We start from the raw sequence: 17,145 nt of genomic DNA, 5'->3' as shown, positions 1-17,145 counted from the left end.
GTGTGTGTGTGTGTATTTTTGAGACAAAAGCACTATGTATTAAAGCTGTCTCACCTTTTGCCTTGGTGTTCTGTGGTCACTTCTTTCTCTGGGAATGTTTCTTAATTGCTTGCCTATTAGGCAGTGCCCAGACTCTACTCCTTCTGTGATTATTATTTAAGTTAGCTTTACAAAAACACTGACTCCAGCACACAAAGTATATACATAATTTTGTTTTGTGTATTATGTAGTAGACAAATGCAACATCCAGGCTCAGTTAGGTAACAAAGAGGAAGACATTTGAAAATTACAGTAAAATGTAAATTGTAGAAAGCAGAGTTTACATGACAATAAACATGCAGCTTGTAAAAGAATGAAGATAGTGTACTGGTATTAAAACACATTTTTCCATATAGTGACAGTTTATGCAGCAGTTTACAAGTTTAACCTCTGGCTGGAGTATGCAAGCCTTTTACAGCTGGCATACAAATTACCAGTAGCTTAGTGAGACATAGTTACCTTAAGTACATAGTAAAATTTGACCTAATGTTTACATTTGCTAGCCATTCAATCCAGCATCAAGGCACTTTTCTTGTTAGCAAGTCCCCATGTCCCATGATTATGCTTACCTAGATGCATATATTGGTTCACTAACATTTGATGACCAGTAACCTTGGTTATAAATGCCTTAACCCCTCTCCCCAAATAAAAGCACTTGGTTACTAGGCCATCCACTGTTGTATCAAAGTGTCAGGCTATATATTACTTGGAGAAGAGGTTAGATATACTAAAAAACCTGAAAAGTTGACTGGATCCTACAATTAATGTGTTTTGATGTGAGGAAAAGCAACAGGTGTTATCAGTTTCAAAAGTTGCAGAGAATGCTCATCTACTGAGTTTGCAATCGCCAGTGAAGAAGTCAGGCAGTGCTGTGTTTGGAAGACATTTTAGTCCAAGCAGAAGGGACATCAAGCTCTCTAGCAGTCTGACAGTTGTGCCACGCACTTGTTTTTCACCTACTGTTACAGAAGCGTGTCTCTGCAAAGTATCAATGACTTTATTGCATATATCCACTTGCAAGGTTGTCTTTGCAAATAGTCACAAAACTGTAGACTAAGGCCTGCATTCTGTGAGGTATTTATTGCCTACCTTCTCCTTGCTCTAAAACTAAGGGGCAGCTGATGATCACTATGAGATTTAGCTCTCAGCTGTTAATTTTAAATTCATCTGTATCAAATCTTGTCTTAAAAACACATCTTTGTGCATTTAAGTTAGCACTGCTTTCATTTTTGGGAATGGCTCAGCTCGCATGAGTACTGCGGAGAAATGAGAAACAAAAGTATGCATTAGCTTCCTCTTTTTCACTTTTCCTTTCACTTTTTAAGGAAGAGATTTGGAATTTGTGAATCAAAGGTAAGATATTGAATTCTGCCTTTCTTCTCCAGGCTTATGTATTTAATACCTGCACCATACTGCAGCTCTATGGCCTGAGAGCTAAACTGAAGACTTTGTGGTTGGCTGTACTTCAAAATTTGCTGTTTTGTAACAGCAACACTTCTATTCGTTATAAACTGCTTCCAAATAACATTAATATCAACTCTTGGAAGTTAAAATGCATATATGTGTCTATACTAGCAAATGAGACAACAGCTTAAAGGGAAATAATATGGTTTTATGATGCATCATCAAACAGGAAAACTTTTTAATGTATTTAAAGGAATGTGTCCAAAGGAGTTAATTACAACAGCTGTTTCATGTGGAAAACCAACTAGTATATTTAGTTCCATTTAACACAAATAAATTGGACTTTAAAAGGTTTATGCCCTCCAGTGGAGCTGACTATAATAGGTTGAGAATCTCTGGGGTTTCAGCTCCCACTGTGAAGTCAGTACTACAGCAACACAAGCTGATGTGGTTCTTCTGTATGTAAGACCTGGCATTAATTAAACTAAGTTAAATGCCTGAAGTTAAAATCAGTGTGAGGGTTTGTAATACTGTGTGATGATTTCCACACACAGGGGATGCTAATTTAAGTTTTAACCATCTGGTGATGCTCAAGATTTACACTCAGAGCAGAAGGGCAAAACCTACCCCAGGCAGCGTGGCTTTTCCACTGCTTGAGCCTAGAAATAACACTTCTGTTAAAAACTCTCCCTTTCTCTCAGGAGGAATAAAAGTGAAGCCAAGGGATCATCTAGCTCTTGAGCCCAGTGATGGGGCCAAAATTTTTGCAAGTCTTGATAAATAATAGTATTCTGCTAGGCTGCTATAGCATAGATAGATGCATGCTTGCCCACAAGGTAAACACAGCCCAGAATTAAGTTTAAAAATGCTTTCTTCTCTGCTGTGCTTTGTTTTGCCTGTTTGAGGCTTAGCAGGTACCTTAACTTACTACAGTACGCATATGAAACAATCCCAAGATCCTAACTACAGATGGAGAGTATATTCCCAAACTAACTGCCCCTGCAAAAGTCACAACACTAGAATCAACCCAAACAAACTCATGTTTTAACAGATCACAACAGTACTATAGAAATAATAATTTTTTTTTTTTTTTTTTTTTTGCAAACAGAAAAGTAGCTAGCTAGCCTGCACTTGAGAAATTCCAAGTGTGCTAATACAGAGAAAAATTTTATTCTTATTAGTCATCCTTCCCTACCACTAAAGTAGCAAGGTCTTATTCTCCCACCCCTATTTGAAAAATTCCAATCTAGGTAATCAAGATGGGCATGAAAGTGTCAATACTGACATGCGGTTTTATTTTAATGCCTTTATTTTTTTAAAGTGCACCATAGTTATGTTAAAAAAAAAAAATCTTTCCCTTTAATTATAATGTTAGACAGGGCCCAGTTCAGACAATTTCAGGGAACTGCTACAATGCGTTATATCACATACACTCTAAAACCTGTGTGCAAGTGTTTGATACAATCAGCTTGCTATGTTCCAAACAAAAAAAACCACTATATGATGTAATATTTTGGCACAGAGGTTTATGAACAAGCTGTAAGGCCCATTATTTATGTTTGTTGTGGCATCTGTAAGCTGTTCACCAACAAGTATTTCCTGCTCAGTTTTTACTATTTTAGCCCTAGATAAACACACAAGCTAGTAAGAAAGATAATATAATTCTATCACATAGATAATAGAATTATCTCAAGGATACATTCTTGTAAAATCCTCTGCAATTATTACCACTGATCTATACACAATGAACTATATAAGATTTCAGAAGTGACATGCCTAACTCCTGTTAGCACACTACCTAATTTAGGAAATGATTCAGGATTAACAATAATTAAGAACAAAATGCTTTCCATTTCTTTAACAGAAAGGGCAAACAACATCTTTAGGAATAACCAAAGTAGTCCTTCAAAAAAAAACATGCTATCAATCAAAAGTTAGTATCCACAACCTGCATTTGAAGACATCTAGGTCTCTGAAGCAATAGTCAGACTAAGCAGCCAGGTATTTAATGCAATAAATCTCACAGAAGTTAGCGAGCAGAGGCTAACAGAGGGGTAGTTTAACAGAAGGACTTGTGCTGAAATTGCTGTGGCCCACAAACTTTCACAGATAGCCGACTAGACAATGCGTGGCTGCCATATAGTTCTAATAAGCATGCAGATGGCTCAGCTGAGGCTTTGTGTTTTACTTGTGGTTTCTACAGTCATCATGAAGCCTGCATAGAGAAGACATACCCATTCCCCAATAAACTAACTACTACCATTTTCAGAGAAATGTGTTCTGACGAAAGGATGCTCCTTGGACTTCTCAAAAACCAAAAGGCCTCGAAAGGATGCTCCTTGGACTTCTCAAAAACCAAAGGCACTTTCTCCAGGGCACTACTGACAGTGTAATTTATATTACAGTCCTTACCCTCTGGGGGAGAGGTGAAAGGTGCTGAGGTGGAATGGGGAGAAAAGGAGGTGGACTGACATACTCAAAGAATGTTCTGAAGATGTAGTTACATTAAGCATTTTAGTTAAAAAGAAAAAAAAGAAAAAAAAAGAAAAAAAAAGAAAAAAAAAAAAAGTGCCCAGATACTAAAATTAAAGCTGTTAATGAATGTGCTGCTAGGAGAAAGGAATTGCAAAATACTGAATAAAATGACAATTATTAAAGATTTAGCTTTCTATATCTATTTTGAATAGCAGCAACTTCAAGGGATAATCTTATAAATTTACTCTAGCATCTAGTTTCTTTGTAGCAACAGCAGAAAACACATGAACTTTTATATTTACATCAATCCTTCAATGCAAGCTGGCACAAAAGGAACAAGGGAAGTTAAAATTATACTGACACCTGTCTTTCCAGGGCCTTCCAGCAAGTGTGTTTAGAACAGCAGCACCACAGCTCACAGCACAAAAAGTTTCAGGAAGTCTTAAATACCTAGATCTTCTGCTGAAGGAGAAACAAAATCCTTGTATTCTCACAACACAGCACATAGTGTTTTGAATTAAGACTTCTACAATGTCAGATTAGAAAGCTGACTAGACTAAATTAAATTAATCTACAGGAGTACCATAAAACTTCATCATCAGGGAAGATGTTTAATTTTTTTTTTTTTAAGAGCTAGCTGTTTCCTTAAACCCTGGTAGAGATCATCTTCAAGAAATATATTTTCTTGAATAAGATGCAAACTGTATGAAAAGGAAGGAAGGGAGACCAAAAAAAAAAAAATAGATACACACTGCCAGTTCTCATTAACTTTAAAGTTGAGAGTACAGAGTCACTCCCCCCACCCATAGCATCAATGTAATCAGTGCTTTGGTTTTTGCTACTTTCAATTTCAAGGAGCTCCTTCAGTGTTAGCAGTGAAGTTACAGCATACTAATTTCTGCAATCATTAAGGAAGGAGATCATATTCCCTTTCTCCTAAGCGTTGTTAGAAAAATATTAAAAAGTTACAGCTCATTATTTACTTCAGGCTGTATATGGCAAAGGTGTAATTATTAAATAACGGCAATTTATGTGACCAAAGAGATGTGGTATAATTAGACAATGATTTGGGTACAAATCCTTAACAAAACAAACAAACAAAAAAACCAGAAAACCCCCCCAACCTGTTTGAATGTTAAAAATCCAGATGAAAACAAATATGAAGACTGAACTGCTGTGCAACAAGTTGCAAGGCACATTTTAAAGCCAAGTTATAGTTTATGTGCACATAAATTTTTATGTAAGGAGAATACTGATTACCACAGTAGCATTCAGAGTCAAGCAACCATGGCATTTTTTTCTATCTGCACACCACCACATTTTCTATTCAGTTTTTAAATGGGTATGAACACAATTTGCATAATTTAGGAATTATGACACTAGGCCAAATCAGAATTCAGAAAGTCAATCAAGCTACTGAAAAATGTACAATTTCAGTATTTTTCCTGCATTAGAATACTAAACCTCAAGTCTTCTGTTTACATGAAGATGCTCCAAAAATAAAAGCTGGCTTTTTACACTGTCACAAATCTTAAAGTATTTCTTCTAGGAGGTCTGTTGGCTGATGTGATTAATTGAAACTTGCTTATTTTTAATCATGTGTAAATCTGATACAACAAGACACAAACAAGCAAGGTAGCACAAAGGCCTGTTCAGCTATTCAGACAAACAAGATTTTATGTAGTGCATAAAGTAAGTCTCCAGTAGGTCTGGACTGTAAATTTTCCACAGAAACACAGTCCTTGCATACTTCGTCGAATTATTCTTCACTTAACTTCAATATTTTTATCTGCATTCAGATAAAAAATATTTAGCTTAATCTATCAGAGACACAGGAGAAAGTGTGAGCAGGCACTAATAAAGGCCTAATAGAGCCAGTCTCTTCCCTCACTGAGGCATATAACCCCCTTGTCTCACAGTCTGTGGGAGGTAACTTTTTGGCATTTCATCAGCTGATGCTGGATTTTTTTCCACTGTTTCAGGTCTCACAGTTTGTCCCTCAGTACTTGTCTGTATGACACCTGAAAGAGCAGCTTCCTCGATATTTTTTTCGAGCCCAAGGCCCAAAGGCTGTGAATTCTGACCTGAGATCTGCAGCTGTGCAAATCCAACAAGATCCTCCTCATTAGCAGGAGTAACTTGCTTTGCTCTTTCGAAGCGTGGCCTGTCTGTGTTGGTTTCATCCTGACCACAATTTTGTTTGAAATACTGATGCCTCTGTGTCGTACTGTCATTCCCTCCAGCATGATCTTCTGATCTCTCTTCTGAATCTAGCAGTGGCTGTGTGGATTCAGATCTTGAAAAGACTTGTACAGAAGGTGTTTGGTCTCTGTAGCCATTAAGTACTACAGTAGAATACTGTACAGTGCTTGAAGTGTTTTGCGTAGTTTCACATTCGTCGCTGTCTGAGACACTTTGCCTAGGAGAAGACATACATGAGGATCCTCCGATACCACTGCTGTGCCCTTCTGAAGCACTTTTTTCCTTTTTAAGCAAGTCAAAGGGTTTTAAATCCTGTTCTGAAAAAGACTTCTTGTCATCAGCTTCTATTTCTACGACGCTTACATCGGTAAAGCTGCCTTCTGGGTACATCTGACCTTTGGAACTAAAGTTATGCTGAAAGAAATAAATTGATTTTGCCTAAGAGGAAGGTTATTTAAGCTTAAAAGAAAAGTACATTAATATCTCAGTTCCTATCCTGTAACTGCATTGAGATTATTATATAAGTTCCCTCCTTATAGAACTTGGCAATATCTCCCAAGTATCTTACCAAATGAAGAATGTAGCTATTTCAGTACAATGTCTTTATTACACATATATTCTAAAACCATAATTGCATGCAAGCTTTTCTCTAATTTCAATTGTTCTGAAGTGCTGTAAACATAGTACCGTCCATTGTGCAGCACAGACCCATTCTGGATTGAGGCCATACATAAATACACTCTTTCCAATAGCATATTCAACATCAGAGCACTTTTTCATAGAAGTTGGTAATAGCTTCTTGAACAGAATTTGCTGTGTCCTCCGTCCCACACAGGACATAAATTGCTGCTGCTTTCCTCATCCCAGAGTAACTCTGTTACAGTTTTCTCTCATTCATTACTTTATTGTACAAACAAGTAACTTTAAGGTTTTAAGAAGGGGACTCAAGAATTCTGTTGACCTAACCCTGATTTCATGTGACTGAGTAAAAGAATTAGTGCTTGACTCTTCAAGCTAGTAAACTGAATTTAAGGCACAATGTTAAAGCCTGTTCTATGCTGTGAGCTTGCATGAAGGACCATATATCCCTAATGCTGAATCTATTGCTGCAATTAAGTCTTCTACCCATGTATGGCCAGAATAACGTCCAGAAACTTAACATTTGGGTATTTTTTTCCAAAATCTGTGCATGTGCCAGAAGGGAGAAGACTCCCACTGGTCAGTTTATTTAAAACCTTACGGATTAAGAGGATGCAGAAAGATGAATATTACCTTAGCTGGAACTTGAGGGGACCACTGAGCAATATTACTCTTGGATGGATCAGGTACACTAGGCCAGATATGCTTTTTAATTCTGTAGAGGATTAGAAATAGAATAAAATGAAAAGAGGTACTCCTCAAATTTCTATGCTGGTAGTAAGCGTTCAATAATCCAGAACACTGGTCCCTTACACAGCAATTTTTCAAGTGTGAGACCATTTTTGTACTTCCATATAGAAACACTTCCTGCAATTCCTTACATCTTTGTAAGAAGCTGTATTACTTAGTGAAACGTGGCATTGCACTTACAACTCCTCCATGCATTAGCTGTACCCATATTATAAAAAAGGAAAACCCACAAATGGTAAAGGGGAGGGAGAGGATTTCAAACATATAGCATTCCAGAAGCTACAGAGCAATTATTTGACGTAGAGATTATGAGGCATATCAATATAGAAATACATTTTTGCTACTTCAATATAACTGAATTCTTAAATGCAGAGGCATATCACGGCTGTCATTAAAATTAAACAACCTTCACAAAAATAAAAAAAACATGAAAAATGTTTAAAGAAAAACTTGCTTAGTCTTTTCTAACTCTAAACTCATAAATTTAAGAATGTAATAACTTATTTAACACAAGAGTGTCTCTAGATCACATATAAAATATCCCAGCCAAACTTTTACTTTGAAATAGATTCATCTATCATACTCTTTACTCTATACACAGCCTCCAAAAGCAGATTCTCTGTAGGAGAAGCATTAATACATTGCAAGATGGGCTTTTCAACTGAAGTCCACTAAGAACTGGTGTTAGGAGCGGCAGAAAGGTAAGAAGGAAAAGGGCATAAAGTGCTGTCTTTAACTGGAAAGAAAAGATATCTGACAGGGGACATGTGAGAGGTGCTGCTCTTCGCCAGGGGAAATACTTCAGCAATAAGCTCTTAGCTAACGTCACAGACGAGCTCTAGGGTGAAGGGTGTAAAAGAGAAGGAAGGACAAGAAGGTGTTCCCCAGCAACTACTAAATACGCACAGAATTTGACAGAGGTTATGCAAGACAAGACATCTGCCTAATTTTTTCAGTTGCAGAACTTAAAAATGTTTGCTAAAACGCTACTTAAGTAGCTCAAATAGAGCCAGAACACATGTGCCTCACAGAATGATGACCACCATTCTCATATGATGAATCAAATTAACAATATAAAGAGACAGTGTATCCTGACCAAAACCTAACAAACCTAATCCTAACCACAACATAGCTAAAAAAGCAGGAGCTTCAGTGCTAATCATTAATAGTAGGTAAGAAGTAGAATTAGTATCATAGAAGCTCCCAGTTTCTCAGGGAAAACACAGACATTATTATCACCAACGAATGTATGTGAGTTTTACCTTTCACTCCTGCCTGAAGTACAGGGCATTCATTTGTTTATACTGAATTACAGCCATGTCCCTGTCATGTCCAGAAATATCGAAAGCATAAGAGAAATGTACTTCATTTATACTTACAAGTCACGTTTGTTAAAGCAAAACAAAACTCCAAGGAGTACAATCAACAGGAATGCTAGGCACACAGGTACAACTATGGCTTCAATTTCTCCTTTCCCTGAAAAAAGGAAAAGAAGCAGTTATAACTCTTTCTCTGGTATTTAAGGAACTCAGTAACAGTAAGCATTGCCACAGGGACAGAGAGAATCTGAAAGAGGATACATCCACAGGGCTTACGCTAAAACGTTTCAGCTACAGAAGAGCCTTTTCACTCTGTGGAAAAGCCTGTTGAGGAAAGCATGCAAAGCTGTGTCCAAACAATCTAAAGCATCAATAAAAATAGCAGGTTGCTCTAGAAGCTGTAATACTGTTGAAGAGCATGTAATTTTACAATTTAGGCAGATATGACAGTAACATCTGTACGAATGTATCTGTGGTCCAGCTGTTTCAGTGGCCTACCAGCTGTCACATCAACGGCATGGTCAAATGGCTAAGGTAAGCAAAGCCACTAGTCACCCATCCACTTACTTTGTACATGAAAATATCCACTGCTTGCGAACACTTAAGGCTGCATTATTGTAATGTATTCTCTCCAATATGTTATGTGCAATTTTAAATAAACCTTACAGAATATTTAGGGAAGAGCAAAGCTATACAGAATAATATCTCAAAAAGTGTAAGTCTAAAAAAACGCTTTCCAGACCAGAGCTCAGTTAATTTTGTTACTCTTACCATTACAACAGGAAGCACTCTCTAAAGCTACACACACAATAAATGGATACTTAACTCTTCAAAATGAGTTTCTGTAAAGAATTGGAACAGAAAACTTAGTAGCGACGTGAATGGGAATGCAAGACTGGAAGCCCAAGGAGGATTTTAAGAATGGCACGTGCTGATCAGCACCAAGATTAGCAGGCCAAGATCCCAAGCACATCTCTCTGCAGCTTCTCAGGATGCTCAGATGAGGATAAAAAAGGCCAGTCCTACACTCAAACTAAAACAAAGACTCAGGCCATTATCCTCCAGCCATTATGTCTTAAAGACTGGGGTCAAAGCCATCAGACCTCAGATAAGAGGACAAAAACAGTGAATAAATCCTAATGACTGCTGGAGAAAAGACTAGTCAGTGTCAGCTCCTGAGGGGTACAAAACAAATAAAAACCCAAACCAGAATGTTTGACAACATAAGAACAATCTAGGAGAACTGCAGAGAATAGCTGATGTCCCTTTTCCTCCGTACAATTGCAAGTAATTGCTTGCAAGTATGACAGTGTGACTGGAATAATCTTTTTAAATAAAATCACTTTCCCCTCCTATCAGGTCTTGCACTGAGCTTTGCTACACTGTTGCAACATTATCTCCTACTTCTATTAATTCTGCTACTCTCTTACCAAATTTTTGTGTCGTAAATGTAAAATCAGGACCACTCCGGCCTCCTTCATCTGTGTATGCCATCATCCGCACGGTATACAATGTGTCACTGGCTAGAGAAGAAAGGGTATATTCTGTCTTGGAAGGATCCACTGTCACAGCTAAATAGAGGAAAAAAATTATATTAATTTTCTGTACAATTTATTAGACCTGCACAAACACAGTAGCACTAAGACACCATGATTTCAGATGTGCAAAACAGTTTTAGAGGAATGCCTGGCTGCAAGGAAAATACAACAGAAACAGCAAAACTACAAATTTGTACAAGGAGTGCCGAGATTTGTTTGTTTCTGTACAGGAGTTTGAATCAACTGATTTAGCCTCTCTCTTGATGATACCATATGTGTTAACTTTAACTTTTAACTTCTTTAATGTGTTCTTCAGAAAGTAGGTATAAAATAAACTGGTAGTAAAGCTGTCAGTCTTAAAGGCCTTCTAATCAATAAGGAGGATACATGGTTATCTAGAAATCCAAACCAGTGTAGGTGTAAGTGACTGGCCCTTCTGCTTTAACTGGATTTAACAACAACAACAAAAAAAATCTGATAGTGCAACACCCTGTCTATGCCTGCAGGTCATGCAGACTAGTAGTAACTAAAAATCACATCATAGAAAGTGTCTCAAATCAGCAATATGTTAACTTAGAGCGCCAAGAGGATCAGAAATCCATTTTTGTTGAAGAGTTTATCAAAGTTAAATACATGCAACACATTTCTATCTTGAATGGTCTAGCTTTATCTTGCTATACCACCATCTTCTCCTGTATTTAGATAGAAAGATAGGAGCAGAATATTTGCAAATCAGCTTTCAGAAACTAAACTTAGTACCTTATACACAGACTCAATGATAAGAATTCTTTATTAGGAACTTTTCTGTTTGGTATGTAGCAGAGCTGCATACATTTCAGTGTATGTCTCATGCAAGCCACACACCTCAGGCACCTGCTTTGTGTCATCAAACAGACTGAGAACCACACCTGAGTCTGTATTTTGTTTTTTTAGGAACATATGTTAGGAAGGAAACATGAATATTTCAATGCTACAAAGTAGTTCACTACTTTGTTACCTGTTTCATTTCCATCAACAGTTTTATAAAATATTGTGTAACTCCTGATAAACCCGTTTTGCTCATCCACTGTGAGATGGTTCCATGTCAAAACAGCTTCAGCTTTTCCTACTTTTTTCGTCTGAACAGTTGGTCCTTTTGAAGGACCTGTAATGGGAGATGAAGATTAGATTCTGTTAGGGTCCAATCCATAGAAGTAGTATATTAATGAGCACTGAGTTGTTGTTGCATAAAATTTTCAGTGGAATAGCTGAATTTGATCTACAAAGCGTTATTTTCAGTCAATATATCAACTCCAAAGATATGTCACAAGAAAAACCTCTTAAAAAAATACAAAAAACAGTAATCAGCAGACCACATGAAATTTTCAATTCAGGTTAGTCAATTAATCTTGATTTCACACTCGAAACCTAAAGTAAATCAGTGCAGAAATATTACTATACCAATAAAATATCAAAAAAGTCACATACCAAATTATCTCATAAAAGTTTAAAAAAGGAAGGAGTCAATTACAGACATCTGTTAAACTCCTAAATATTTCAAGTTGGCAGAACATGTGTTAATGGAGGGGATGAAATCAATTATGACAGATGATCCTCATGAGTAGGATCATTTTTCATTATGTACTCCACATTAAAGCAAAGGTCTTATGATTTTAGCCAAGTCAGTTAACGTGTTCTAAGATGAAAGTTTTGTACTTACGATCCTGCTGAAGGTAAGCCTTCACAGACTGTCCACTTCCCTGACCATCAGCATATAGAGGGTACACAGTTATCAAGTAACACTTGAATGGCTTTATATCACCTAATAGGAGAATTTAAAAATGTGTTGTTTTAGAGATACTACAATTCTTCATCATCCCTCTCATTTCTAGGGTTCTGAGTTTTGGCTGTTTTATTAGATGCCTTTAAACCTAAGTCACTTAACTATTTTTCTTCTAGAACTCACTGATACACCATTGCAAGAAACTAGCTAAGGAGTAATAAAGTAGTTCACATTCAAATTTTAAAGGTAATAAGTAGACCTCATAGAGGTCTTTGTTTTTCTAACTTTTTCTTAAAATAAGAAGCCCTCCTCTGTCTGCAACATTGTGACTCCAAAAATTATACATTTGACCTCCTGATTATAATCTGAAAAGGACTGTAAAGCTGAACAAGTCTCGCTGTTTGAACCAAAAGAGGGATCGGAGAGCATGATTTTGAAGAAATTATTTTCACTATTTTGAGAGTTTCTGAGAATAAAGAGATTAAAAACAAAACAAAGGTAAAAACCTTGATGTTACATAACATGAATTTCAAAATGCAAGAATAGATAAAGTTTTATATTTGGCAAAAATATACAGACACTTCCACGCACTCATGACCAACTAAGAGTAGCCCTTAACTCTATCCCAGATTCCCGTCCCACAACAAAATTCTCATCTGCATCAGTATGTTATTCACTTTCAGAATATTCATTAGGTTTTTAAGTGTTCTACAATGTATTTTTAAAATTATGAGTTGAATACCTTTTAAGTATGTTCCTTGAACATTCCCTGGTTCATTCTGCCATTCTGTGACACAGTCAGAGCTGTCTGACACCAGACACCATTCAATCACGTATTTGAGAACGTAACTATTTGGAGCAGTCCACCCTACCCACAACTTGCCATCTTTAGGAAGTGTTCTAATATTCTTCACAGGAGCTGGGATTAAAGAAAATAGAAAAGTGTTAAAAGTTGACAGTTCTTCCAGCAGACGTATAATAAAAGCTTCTGTTAAATGTGGATACTCATGATTACTGTAAGAGTGACAATTTGACAGAACCTAATTAAATGTAAAAGCCATTTTTTGAAATTTGGAAGCTAGCATTTGAATCTCTGTCAGAGATCCAAATTAAGCAGTATTAGGCTATCTAAAAACTGGAAAGTGCACTCAGTTTCTCTGTTCTCAAAGAGATACTATATTCCCTCCAACAGAAAGGGTCTATTTCAGAAGGAAATCAGATCTCGAGACACCTCTGAATTCACATTCTAATCCTCATCTCATGTACCTGACCAAATATGTCTGGCTGAAATGCTACTCCGTTCTATGAAACACAGAGTATATTGACACTCTTAACTGATACTCTTAATTAACCGATCTAGCAGTTTTAGAACCTGTGTCTGTCTCTTGGTGCTCATACTAAAAGCAGCAGATCTGTCAGGATGCTTATTTTTTGCTGCCTGTACAGGTAGTGTTTGAAATGTCTAAAAAGACACTGTATTCTTCAGATGCCAGAAATAAGGAGCAATCCACCTGTAGCTGCTGCTACTACTACTACACAACAAAGTGGAACATGAGCAGTAAATGGAATTCTTGTGGAAGTTTCAACACGCAATGTCTAGGGAAACTGTGCGAGCAGAGGACAAAGCAGCCTCTGGGACATGGAATGCTCAGACTGGGACAAGACAAGAAAGGGAAAGAAAAGTTTAAAAAGGTTAGAAAATAGAGAAGGAGGAAGAACAACAACAGGTGTATATATGAAGTAAAGGATGCCTCCCTAAACACCCACTGATTTTTTAAAAAAACAGAAATGCCTGCCACATTAAATAAGGTCTTAGGGGAGGTTGCTACAGCAATGCTATGCTATTAAAAAGAATCGATAGGGAATACAGTAGCTCTAAGGATCAAAATCCAGCAAAATAACAAAGCTTAATGGCACAGCTTCAAGTGGACCCGTGAGTAAATAAACCTGCCCATTCCTTAATATACAAATGGTAGCATAGTTATAAGGATTAAGAGCAGAGACACATCCAATGGTTCTGTAATTGAGTCCATGCAAAAGTATTATTTTACACACACTGAAGATTTCTGATAACTTTCAAATGTGTCTGCATGACATTTGTTAAGAGAGACTGCTAGGAAACTAACCTTTTGAATTCCTTGCTGGGATAAGTAAAACTGATGAAGGGGATGCCCCAGCTTTGTTATGGGCAATCACAGTCACTTCGTAAGTTCCGTTTGGCAGCTTTAAGGTAAGGCTGGTCGTATTAACGTTGTATTTCTCTGGTGGACGGATGAGAGGTGATTTAGCTCTGACAGTCACCTCATACCGCAAGATTATTCCATTGGTTTCAAATGGCTCCAATGCCTGTTAGAAACATATCTATTGTTAGACTGATACTGAACTAACGTTACTTAACCTTTAGTGTCTTTGAAGATTAGTTTAAATGCTTGAGAGCAAAACAAGTTATATAGATTGAATAGCCGTACGTTTGAGAAAAGTGCAAACAAATTCAGAGTTCATTTCTGTAAAGCAGTAATTTTCAGAACTATTTCTTGTTTAAATCGTCCTTTTCTTTGCTCACAATCTCATATAGTAATCTAATAAAAAGCTGTGTGGATGAAACATGCATTGTGTGCCTTCACAGCACAAGGGTATAAAACAAATCTCAGGTTATAATCTAGGTTGCATCTGAATATGAAACAGCATGAGTAGTTTTCTTTTACTACATGTAGAAAAAAAATTGTTTCTCTATTATTTGTAACAGTATTAGTTTTCAGATAATTTAGAGAAAATTGTTGAAAAAGGTAAACTTAATAGTTTAACAATAGCACCAGTTTGCTAAACTAATCGCTTGACACCAGATGCTGAGCTAATTAATAATTTCAGAAGTGGCATGTGGGATATACAAGTTAGAGCAGAACATGATGTAGTATCAATGTATGTATAACTTCACCCAAGGCACCAAGGGCAGGGTGGGGGGGAAGACAGCTAGGTCAAATTTGACACAAAGTTCACAGACCAGAAGAAAGCAGGAGATGGAGACTGACCATAATTGCATTCAGTTTCTCAACTTTGAACTAATTTGTCAGCTAGCTGCAAAGAACTACTGCATGCAAAAGTACTATGCTGTATTTAATAAATCTGGTCTCTGGAACATCTTTACGCTTATTCAGTTTTGAAGCTAGAGGATCACTGTCCAATCAGTGTTAAAAAAGCTGCAGGATACAGCAGAAAGTTTAACATGAAAGTTTATTTTGTTCAAGTGAAAGCTTCTAATTCCACAAGCTACTTAAAGACAGTAGATGAGGAATCAGAACAGATCATGCTAAAGTAGATTCTGTATACTTTGGTTTGCAGATGTGTGCCAGTTAACTGATGGCATTTGTATCTATCTGTTTAGTATACCTCTTATAGTAGGTAGCTATGAAAAATCAAAGTTACTTCTAGTGTCAGTAAAATCTGTACCATCCCAGCTATCTACTCAAGTTTGTTGGGGTAAAGTTTTTTCACTTCAAATCATGTGTAAAACAATGCTCAAATCCTGCAGTTTATCACTTTGCTTTACCTTCCACATCAGATGCACAGTCCAGAAAGCTGGTGAGTGAGAAGCATCAATGATTCTCCATATAGGTGGCCCTTTAGATGGCTCTGATGAAAGAAACAACGCTTAAGAATAGAAATATTTTTCCTCAATTTGCTTCAATTCATCATTTTACTACAACTAGCTTCTTACCTCCATTTTTCAAAAGCTTATACAAATTGTTTCCTTATTCCCTTGAAAGCCTCATGATACAAATGCAAATATATTTAGTACATTACGAGGAAAACCCTCATGGAAAGGTTTCTTGAAGGGATGAGCAAAACACCAGTACAATTCTAAGCGCACCAACGCCAAAGTTACTGAGCATCACCACGTTGAGCATTTGCAGTAATGGACTGCACAAGACAGTGCAAAATAAGGCATGACCAATCTATCCTGGGCAGCCTGTGTCCAGAGGCACTTCTGTATGCTGCTCCCCCCTGCACACCCCTCAAGATCAGAGGGTCTCAAGATCAGACCAGCTAAAAAAAGGAAGCGCAAAAGAGTTAATCAGCTGACAGGTTTCTACTGTCATAAGTCCCTAATTTTCCACATATCTTATCCAGAAAGGGCAGCAGAACCACAGTACTTTGTACAATACTACAATACTTCTTGGTGTGAGTACTGTTAAAAGATTTCCACTACAAATTTAATTTCAAGATAAAATGAATTAATCTGTTACACTGCACAGAGCAAGAGAGAGTTGCCAATCCTTTGAGAAGGCCTTAGCCATGACAGAAAGAAAGATCGATCTTAAAATGCAGTTACACTGATAATCTTGCTAGATTGTCTGTGTTTTCTCTGGGAGTTGTTTTATTGCGTTTTTATTATTAATCATTTGTTATGTAGGTACATTTCTCAATGTGCTCTTTGCAATAGGCAGCTGTGCTATGAAAACAAACTGTAAAATTTTGGCACAGGTTTGCCACCTAAAGTTGCTTGTCAGGGTCCTACAGTTGGAAGGAGACAAAAAAAAAGATCAAGAACAAGTCTTAGCTACTGTCAGATCTTTAGAAAAAATAATTCATGGTGGATACAGTTAGCGTTTCCAGTCTTAATCTTAGCTGTATTTATATTTTTATGGAGAGCAAGGCAGTAGAAGTTACACAGTATGCAGTCATCAGTGCAATGTTCAAACTGAAAGAAAAATGTTAGTTCTGTCTTAGGAATATGTGGTCTAGGGCTAAGGATCTTAAATACAATGAAAGAAAAGGAGGGCTCCTGATAATGCCTGTGTCCTCATGATAAGGACAGCCCAACAGTAGAACACACTGTGCAGAGAGGCTGTGCAGTCTTAATCCTTGGAGGTTTGAGAAAGAGCCCCAAGCAACTTAGTGTGACCTCCAAGCTGACCTTCCTTTGAGCAGGAGGTTGGAGGACTAGAGACTTCCTGAGGTCCCTTCCAACCTGAGACACTCTACAATCCTATAAATTGGCATGTGTATCTAATCACAT

The 17,145-nt window shown here is 37.1% G+C and overlaps 1 protein-coding gene across 3 annotated transcripts in view; it reads right to left on the bottom strand.

Annotated features, from left to right (window-relative positions):
- Nucleotides 1-197: 197 nt before the first annotated feature.
- LOC135324969 (interleukin-6 receptor subunit beta-like) overlaps nucleotides 198-17,145 on the bottom strand; it is a 34,243-nt gene continuing 17,295 nt past the window's right edge. For 2 of the 3 annotated variants that reach the window (XM_064502182.1, XM_064502181.1), the window contains exons 8-16: nucleotides 15,676-15,758; nucleotides 14,255-14,474; nucleotides 12,871-13,047; nucleotides 12,066-12,167; nucleotides 11,364-11,510; nucleotides 10,259-10,399; nucleotides 8,889-8,985; nucleotides 7,393-7,474; nucleotides 198-6,534 (exon numbers count right to left, since the gene is read on the bottom strand). In XM_064502182.1, the coding sequence (XP_064358252.1) occupies nucleotides 5,806-6,534; nucleotides 7,393-7,474; nucleotides 8,889-8,985; nucleotides 10,259-10,399; nucleotides 11,364-11,510; nucleotides 12,066-12,167; nucleotides 12,871-13,047; nucleotides 14,255-14,474; nucleotides 15,676-15,758 (1,778 nt within the window). In that variant the 3' untranslated portion in view covers nucleotides 198-5,805. The remainder of the gene's footprint in view (nucleotides 6,535-7,392; nucleotides 7,475-8,888; nucleotides 8,986-10,258; nucleotides 10,400-11,363; nucleotides 11,511-12,065; nucleotides 12,168-12,870; nucleotides 13,048-14,254; nucleotides 14,475-15,675; nucleotides 15,759-17,145) is intronic. The other variant, XM_064502183.1, reaches the window with a different exon arrangement.

This window comes from Dromaius novaehollandiae, chromosome Z (assembly GCF_036370855.1).
Source record: "Dromaius novaehollandiae isolate bDroNov1 chromosome Z, bDroNov1.hap1, whole genome shotgun sequence".
Lineage (NCBI taxonomy): Eukaryota > Metazoa > Chordata > Aves > Casuariiformes > Dromaiidae > Dromaius > Dromaius novaehollandiae.
Note: the sequence above shows the minus strand (reverse complement) of the source record. Positions and strands in the feature narration are given on the sequence as shown.